An 8,245-nucleotide genomic window follows, 5' to 3' on the forward strand; every position below is an offset into this window, starting at 1 on the left:
CTAGAAGCCGAGATACAGCGATTTGAAGTTTCGAGCGAGAGACGCAGAGTGTCTCGTCGTCTGCGTCTCTAACCTCAACAACTTCAAAGCACTATATCTCGGCTCTCAGAAAAGCTAGAACGCTAAAAATTTAACAAAAACTGCGATTTTTTTTTGAAGGTTTTTTGTTTTTGGAGATTTTGGAAGAACTTTTTTTTTTGAAAAAATCCAAAGTTTTTCAGATTTTTATAATTTTTAGACCAGCAAAAAATGTAGCTCTAGCTGAGCATTTTACAAGAAAAACCAACTTTCTAGAGCTTCTAGAAGCCGTGATACAGCGCTTTGAAATTTTGGAGGCGAGAGACGCAGACAACGAGACACCCTGACTGTCTGCGTCTCTCCAAACTTCAAGCGGTTGTATCTCAGCTTTCAGGTGGCCTAGAAACATGATTTTTTGACAGAATTGGAGGTAATTTCTTCTATTTTCTTATGAATTCATTTTCTTCAATTTTCTTCAATTTTTCTCGATGGAGCGCGTTTTCAGACCATCCCTACCTACAACTTGCTCATTGGATTTTTGTCCATATGGAAATTGAGCAGTCTCGCAGGAAAGAAGAGACAAAAATTGAATTCGGAATTAGCACTACAGTACACCGGACCAGAGGGCACCAAGAACTACGAGATTTTCTATACCTGGACTAGTAAAATAGCTCCAATCAACTAGAAAGTGCGCTCTATTGATAATTTTTATTTTTTATTGTCAAATGTCCACAATTTTTACCGTCTCATAGTTAGCTATTCTCGCATTCGCGCCCCACTTGACTTATACCAAACTTAATTGAATTTTTAAAAAAAAGTCTAGTAGGGCGCATTTTCATATTTTTGTTTTTTTCGCTTTCTCATCTGTCTACCTACTATTTCTAACCTCTAATTAGATTTAAAACACCTCATGATTTTTTTTCTTAATTTTCAAAAAACATTTTTTATTTTTTTATAATTTCTGATTTTTCCAATATTTTTAATAGATTTTCCTGTCTTTTTCCATGTCAGGACACCCATTTTTCTTCAATTTTTCACCAATAAATCCAAAAAAAACGAACTAGAAAAACGATTGAAATTCAAGAGCGGTGTGCAATCGCGCTCTGCCGCACAGCGCGTCGCTTCGAATTTTGCGCGCCAATTGGTGTCATTCGAACTTTCTTCGCTTTTTTGTCGTTTTTTTTCTTGATTTTCTCAATTTTTCGTATTTTTTCATGGTTTTTGGCATGAAAATAGTGATTTTCAGCCTAAACAATACCTAGAATTAGGGGACTTCGGTCGGAAAATAGGATTTTTCGTTGAAAAAAAAATAGGTTCCAAAAATTGGTTGTAAAATCTGTAAAAACCTGTAAAATAGCCCATTTTTTTCAGAAAATTCGGCTGAACTCCTTTTTTTCAAATGTTATAGTTCCAGAAATGTCCGAATTGTTCGCCGGCGTACAGTTGTTCAATCAGGAGGGCGAGACTGTCGATGGTGCCGAGTATCTGAAGGGCAAGGTGAGGAAAAAAGCTGTTTCGTCTCGAAAAAATTCAAATTTCCCGCCTGCAGGTCGTCGGGCTCTACTTCTCGGCCAGCTGGTGCCCACCGTGCCGTCAATTCACCCCGAAACTCAAGCGCTTCTACGAGGAAATCAAAAAGAAGCATCCGGAATTCGAGGTCGTCTTCGTTTCTCGCGATCGTGAGGACGAGGACCTTCGCGAGTACTTCAATGAGCATATGGGTGCGTGGGCAGCGATTCCGTTCGGAAATGAGAAGATTCAGTGAGTTTGGGAGATGAAAATTTGAAAAAAATCGGGCGGAAATTGGATTTTTCTGAAATTCCGGTTCCAAATGCTCACTTTTCAGCTTTTCAGAGCGATTTTCAATGGAAGTCGGTTAAAATTTAAAGAAAATCGGCTGGAAATGACCAGAAAGAAGCAATTTTCGAGTGAAATATCGATTTTTAGAGCAACAATCTGATTTTGGCAATTTTACACGAAAATTTCGGTTTTCTAGCGAATTTTGCCGGATTTCTGTGAAAAATTAATAAATTGATATTTCTGCGATGTTTTCGCGACTTTTCCGCATAAAATCAGCTTTTTCTGAGGTTTTTCGACCGAAAATGCCGATTTTCAGATTTTCAGATAGAAAATCGAAGTCTCGGCGATTTTTGACCTATAAATTCGCATTTTTCGATAAAAAACCGTTTTTCCCATCGATTTTAAACTAATCTCGCTTGAAAATCGCCAAAATTTCAGTTTTTCGTCGGAAAAATCGAGCCACGTTGCTTGCCGCGCAAGTGCGCTCCACCGAACACTCCGTCGACAAAAGCGCGCGAAATTTGAAAAGTCAAAACCAATTCCGATTTTCAAGCGATTTCGACGGATTTTCGATGTATTTGCAGTCATTTTTGGTGTCAGAACACTGGAATGTGAAATAGAATTTCTGAAAAAAATTGAAAATTCAAAAAAAAAATTTTTCAAACTTTTTTTTTCAAAAAATTCAAAAATGGTTTTTGCAGAGAACTTCTCGCCAAGTACGAAGTGAAGACGATTCCGGCGATGCGCATCGTCAAGCCAAACGGTGACGTCGTCGTTCAAGACGCACGTACCGAGATTCAGGAGAAGGGAAAAGAGGATCCGGAGGCGTTGTGGGAGGAGTGGCTCGCGTTTTATGATTGATTTCTTATCAAATTATCATTTCTGATTCGAATTGTCTTAATTTTTTAACTTGAAAATTGTGAAATTGCAATAAATTGGAACTTGCTGTGCATTTTGTCGTCAAATTCGGTGTTTTTTAAACGGATTTTTTTCTGGGATACAGTAATCGGAAAAAGGAGAAAAACAGGAAGTTCTAGCCGGAGAAAAAATATTGAAAAAAGTACAAAAAATTACATAATTTCGAAAAAAATTCTCAGAAATGTTGAATTTCAAAAAAATCGAAAACCCGAAATTCTGAAATTAAGAAGTTGTGAAATTCAGAAATTTCGGAAAGTGTGAAATCCAGAAATTGTGAAATCCAGAAATTCGGAAATTCAGAAATTCAGAAATTCGGAAATTCAGAAAATCGGAAATTCAGAAATTCAGAAATTCGGGAATTCAGACTTTCAGAAATTCAGAAATTCGGAAATTCAGAAATTCTGAAATTCTGAAATCCAGAATTTCAGAAATTCGGGAATTCAGACTTTCAGAAATCCAGAAATTCAGAATTTCGGGAATTCAGAAATTCAGAAATTCGGGAATTCAGAAATTCAGAATTTCGGGAATACAGAATTTCGGGAATTCAGAAATTCAGAATTTCGGGAATTCAGAATTTCGGGAATTCAGAAATTCAGAAATTCATAAATTTCAAAATATCTAAACTCCGAAATTCAAAAAATCAAAAGAATATAGATAGAATGAGTGAGTGTGTATTATACAAAAAAAGTTCTCATGATTTTTTTTTTTCAAAAATCCAATCGTGCTCTCGGCGTCTGCGTCTCCTCCTCTTGTATCTCTTGATCCTCTTCCAAAAGGAATTCGCACTAAAAACTCTCATCTGATTCTTCTTGTGTCCATTCGCCGAACTTTTCGATCTGTGGTGTTGTGTGTATTGACGGAGAGCGTGTTTGTATGGACGTGCATGCATCGAGACATAGTATCGTGGGTCGCACAGGTCCTGAAATTCGGAAATTTGAATATTTCTATTGATTTTTGCAAAATATAGATCAAGACAATCGATTTGGTGAAAAAACCAAGTTTCTAGCTTATCTAGGAGTCGAGATACATCTATTTCAAGTTGGCGAGGTTAGAGACGCAGCGTGTCTCGTCGTCTGCGTCTCTCAAAAACTTCAAGCGACTGTATCTCTGCTCCTAGAAAAGCTAGAAACTTGAAATTTCTACAGAAATGTGTAGAATGACAAGACGAACAAGTTGGTAGCAAATTTAAACGATAGAGACGCAGTGCGTCTCGTCGCCTGGCGTCTCTAGCCTCTCGAACTTTGAAGCGATATATCTCGTCTTCTAGAAGAGCTAGAAATTTGGTTCTTTTTCCACATTGATCAACTTAATCTATATTTTTCAAGAATCAAAAAAAAATTTCTTCAAAACTCCGATTTTTCTAAATTACCCTGTTCCCCAGCTCTGTCCAAAAATTGACATATCCCTTGTCGAGTAGATAGATTTCCGGAAAGTCCAACGCTCGATGATTATTCCTGTGAGTATCGATTTTTCGAAGACGTCGAGCCCTGGAAAAATAGTCTATCTGTGTTTCCACAAATCCGGATGTCCACCTACATTGCTGGTCCTCGAACTTGACTATATTCACAGTAGAAGATTGGTAGGAGTCCGACCATTGTACTTTTCACACCAAGCTCGTCGAATAGATATGTTTCCAGCTCGTCCAGCGAGTAAATGTTTATAGCGCCCTAGAATTTTCAAGAAATTTGGTGGAAGAATCAAGTTTCTAGCGTTTCTAGAAGCGGAGATATGTCTCTTTGAAGGGTGAGAGACGCAGACGACGAGACACTCTAACTGTCTGCGTCTCTCCGAAACTTCAATGCGCTGTATCTCGGGTTCTAGATAAGCTAGAAAGATGGTTTTTAAACAAAATTGAAGGAAATTCAATGAATTTTCAGAAAATGTTCTTCAATTTGAAATAAAACAGAATTGAATAATTTTGAAAAAAAAATTTTTTTTTTGTTTTTTTTTAAATTTAATTTTTTTTAATTCCTTCAAATTTCGCTAAATCCGATTCAATTTTCATATTCCTAGGTCACCTACAAACCGAGATACAGGTATTTGAAATTTTAGAAGAGACGCAGACAGTTAGAGTGTCTCGTTGTCTGCGTCTCTCGGCTCGCAAACTTCAAATCGCTATATCTCGGCTTCTAGATGACCTAAAAAGTTGGTTTTTGGACAGAAATATAGAGAAATCGATGAATAATTTTAAGAAAAATGAACCATTTTATTCAAAAAGCGAAAAAAAAATTTTGGGATCATTTTGAAAATTTTTGGGTATATTTTTTCAAAATATATTTTATGGAAAATTTCATTTGAATTTCCCACAATTTGATCCAATTTTCATGTTTCTAGGCTGCCTAAAAGCCGAGATACAGCCATGCAAAGTTTCAGAAGAGGCGCAGACAGTTAGAGTGTCTCGTTGTCTGCGTCTCTCGGCTCACAAACTTCAAATCGCTATATCGCGGCTTCTAGAAAAGCTAGAAAGTTGGTGCTTTCACAAAAATCAATGGAAAATCAAACTTTACAAATTGGACCCACTTTTATATGTCCACCAAAATATTCGAATGGGTAGCGGCAGTCGAAAATGATGAGTTGAAGGCAGCGAGAACGATCACGGAGGATTGAAGCGAGAATCGAGGCGGAGACACTTCTGAATGTTGACGATTCTCGTTGTGGAGAATCTACAGCAGGAATACTGTAGCGCTGAAAAACTTTATATTTTATATTTTTGAATTTCAGTAATCCAAAATGTCATCCAGAATTTCAGAATATCAGAATCTCAGATTCTCAGAATTTCAAAATCTCTATGAAAAAAAATTTAAAACTAAAAAAAAATTTTGAATTTGAAATTCTGAAATTTTGATTTTCAGAATTTCAGATTTTATTAGAATTTTCAAATCTCTGAATTTCAGATTTTATTAGAATTTTCAAATCTCTGAATTTCAGAATCTCAGAATCTCAGAATCTCAGAATTTCAGAAATTCAGAATATCAGAATCTCAAAATCTCAGAATCTCAGATTCTCAGAATCTCAGAACATCAGAATCTCAAAATCTCAGAATCTCAGAATCTCAGAATTTCAGAATATCAGAATCTCAGAATCTCAGAATTTCAGAAATTCAGAATATCAGAATCTCAGAATATCAGAATATCAGAATCTCAAAATCTCAGAATCTCAGAATCTCAGAACATCAGAATATCAGAATCTCAGAATATCAGAATCTCAGAATATCAGAATCTCAGAATCTCAGAATATTAGAATCTTAGAATCTCAGAATCGCAGAATCTCAGAATCTCAGAATCTCAGAATTTCAGAAATTCAGAATATCAGAATCTCAAAATCTCAGAATCTCAGATTCTCAGAATCTCAGAACATCAGAATCTCAGAACATCAGAATATCAGAATCTCAGAATATCAGAATCTCAGAATATCAGAATCTCAGAATCTCAGAATATTAGAATCTTAGAATCTCAGAATTTCAGAATATCAGAATCTCAGAATCTCAGAATTTCAGAAATTCAGAATATCAGAATCTCAGAATATCAGAATATCAGAATCTCAAAATCTCAGAATCTCAGAATCTCAGAACATCAGAATATCAGAATCTCAGAATATCAGAATCTCAGAATATCAGAATCTCAGAATCTCAGAATATTAGAATCTTAGAATCTCAGAATTTTTGAAATCTTTCCAAAAAAAACTCACTATCACTGGTGTCCTTACATAAGCTTCTTCTTTGGATTCTTGTGATAATTTGGATTGTCTGAAAATTGAAAAATCTGAAAAAAAAAAATTTTTTTTAATTTTTTGTCCAAAAATCAAATTTCAGAAAGATCTGAAACCAATTTTTTCTATCAAAAAAGTTTTTAATTTTGAAAAAATTCCGAAAAAAATGAATTTTCCAAAAATTGATTTCAGACAATTTTAACGATTTTTATCCCAGAAACCTCCAAATTCCGATGATTTTTGGCTCAAAAAGCTTCAAAATTTTCTGAAAATTTCACATTTTCAGACATTTCCAGATACCTGTTGTCTCGCAAATTGTCACTTTTCAATATGCACACATCGTTCACCTCAAGTGTCATTTAAACCAAACGATGCGAATCAGGGAATAAGAAAATTGTTTTAAAGAAAATGAAAATTTTTTGAAATTTTTGTTTCGGCGGGAAATTTGAATTTTCAGATGAACGTGGATTCCAAAAAATGACCTGAAAATGGAGATTCAGCAAACCAGAATTTTCAAAAAATTGGATTTTCAGAGAATTTCAAGAATTTCAGAATTTCTCAGTTATAAAATTACAGAATTACAGAATTTCAGAATTTCAGAATCTCAGAACTTCAGAATTTCCGAATCTCAGAATCAAAAGAATCTCAATGAAAAAATTTTTAAATTTAGAAAATTAAAATTAAACTATAGAAATTTTTTTAGAATTTTCAAATTTCTGAATTTCAGATAATCTGATTTTTTGGATTTTCAAAAATTTCAAGTTGGCAATTTTTTGGGATTCTCAGAATTCGATGAAAAGCTATGAAAAATTCTGGAAGTGTCAAAAATTGAACTTTTGAACATTTTTTGTCTGAAATTTCAGACTTTTTCCGGAATTTTTCAATGTTAAATTTTTTGAAAATTCTCTTCGATTAACAAATTTTTTATCAATGCAAATGATAATGAGGCAGGAGATCAAGGAGACAGAAAAAAATTTAAAAAAAAACAGTTTTTCTGAAATTTTTGTAAAATTTCAGACAAAAAAATTTCAGCCAAAAATTGAACAGAAGACAGAGAAGATTATTTTCGGGATGGGTAAAGCACTAAAAAATGGAATTTGGGGGTAAAAAGACAAAAGATTTTTAGCTAGAAAGAGGGTAAAATTGGATTTTGAAAATTTGAGAAAAAATGGGGAAAAATTTTTTAAAAATTAAAAAAAATTTTTTTTCAAAATTTTAAAAAATTAAAAATTAAAAAAATTTTTTTTTTAAATTAGAATTCCTATTGTTGATATTCGTCGACTTCCTCTTCGAACACCTCCTCCTCGAACTCCAGAATCTCTCCACGTGCCTGGGCTTCGCGGATCTCCTCTTCGGTCAAGTAGCGGACAGTCTGAAAATTCATTTTTTAAGAAAAAAATTCAAAATTTGGCTGAAAATGTCTGAAAATCGATATTTCTAGGTTTCCAGAAAAAAAACGGAAAAAATTTTTTCATAAATTTTCAGATTTCATCTTACAGTAGTGGCCTAATTTTTTTTTTGGCAAATTTGGTTTTCTAGGCCACCACGCTAAGACGGCCTAAAAATACCTTTTTTTGGGGAAAATGAGCTGGAATAGGCTGAAAACGAGATAATCCAAAAAAAAGGGGTTTCTAGGTCATTTTGACTCGGTGGCCTAACTTTGGTTTTCTAGGCCACCACGTTAAGATGGCCTAGAATTGGTCTCAAATTCACCTGGTATGTTTTCTAGGTCATTTTGAAGTAGTGGCCTAGAAACCTCAACTTGCGAAAGTTAGGCCACCGAGTCAAAATGACATAGAAA

The 8,245-nt window shown here is 34.5% G+C and overlaps 3 protein-coding genes across 3 annotated transcripts in view; 1 reads left to right on the forward strand and 2 right to left on the reverse strand.

Moving 5' to 3' along the window:
- Positions 1 to 1,434: 1,434 nt before the first annotated feature.
- On the forward strand, positions 1,435 to 2,679 carry CBG00891 (the record flags this gene model as incomplete). The annotated part of the gene is made up of 3 exons (XM_002629627.1): positions 1,435 to 1,515; positions 1,568 to 1,779; positions 2,520 to 2,679. 3 exons carry the CDS (start codon positions 1,435 to 1,437, stop codon positions 2,677 to 2,679), a joined length of 453 nt encoding a protein of 150 aa, XP_002629673.1.
- A 748-nt stretch (positions 2,680 to 3,427) lies between these two features.
- Positions 3,428 to 6,803, reverse strand: Cbr-cdc-25.4 (the record flags this gene model as incomplete). Its single annotated transcript, XM_002629626.1, has 6 exons — positions 3,428 to 3,655; positions 4,106 to 4,223; positions 4,273 to 4,403; positions 5,257 to 5,421; positions 6,424 to 6,481; positions 6,745 to 6,803. 6 exons carry the CDS (start codon positions 6,801 to 6,803, stop codon positions 3,428 to 3,430), a joined length of 759 nt encoding a protein of 252 aa, XP_002629672.1.
- A 902-nt stretch (positions 6,804 to 7,705) lies between these two features.
- CBG00889 overlaps positions 7,706 to 8,245 on the reverse strand; it is a gene marked incomplete at both ends in the record, with an annotated part of 4,017 nt that continues 3,477 nt past the window's right edge. Inside the window, one exon of the mRNA XM_002629625.2 lies at positions 7,706 to 7,816. Coding sequence (XP_002629671.2) covers positions 7,706 to 7,816 — 111 coding nt within the window. The remainder of the gene's footprint in view (positions 7,817 to 8,245) is intronic.

The sequence above is a fragment of the Caenorhabditis briggsae genome (assembly GCF_000004555.2).
Source record: "Caenorhabditis briggsae complete genome, chrII, whole genome shotgun sequence".
In the NCBI taxonomy this organism is placed as follows: Eukaryota; Metazoa; Nematoda; class Chromadorea; order Rhabditida; family Rhabditidae; genus Caenorhabditis; species Caenorhabditis briggsae.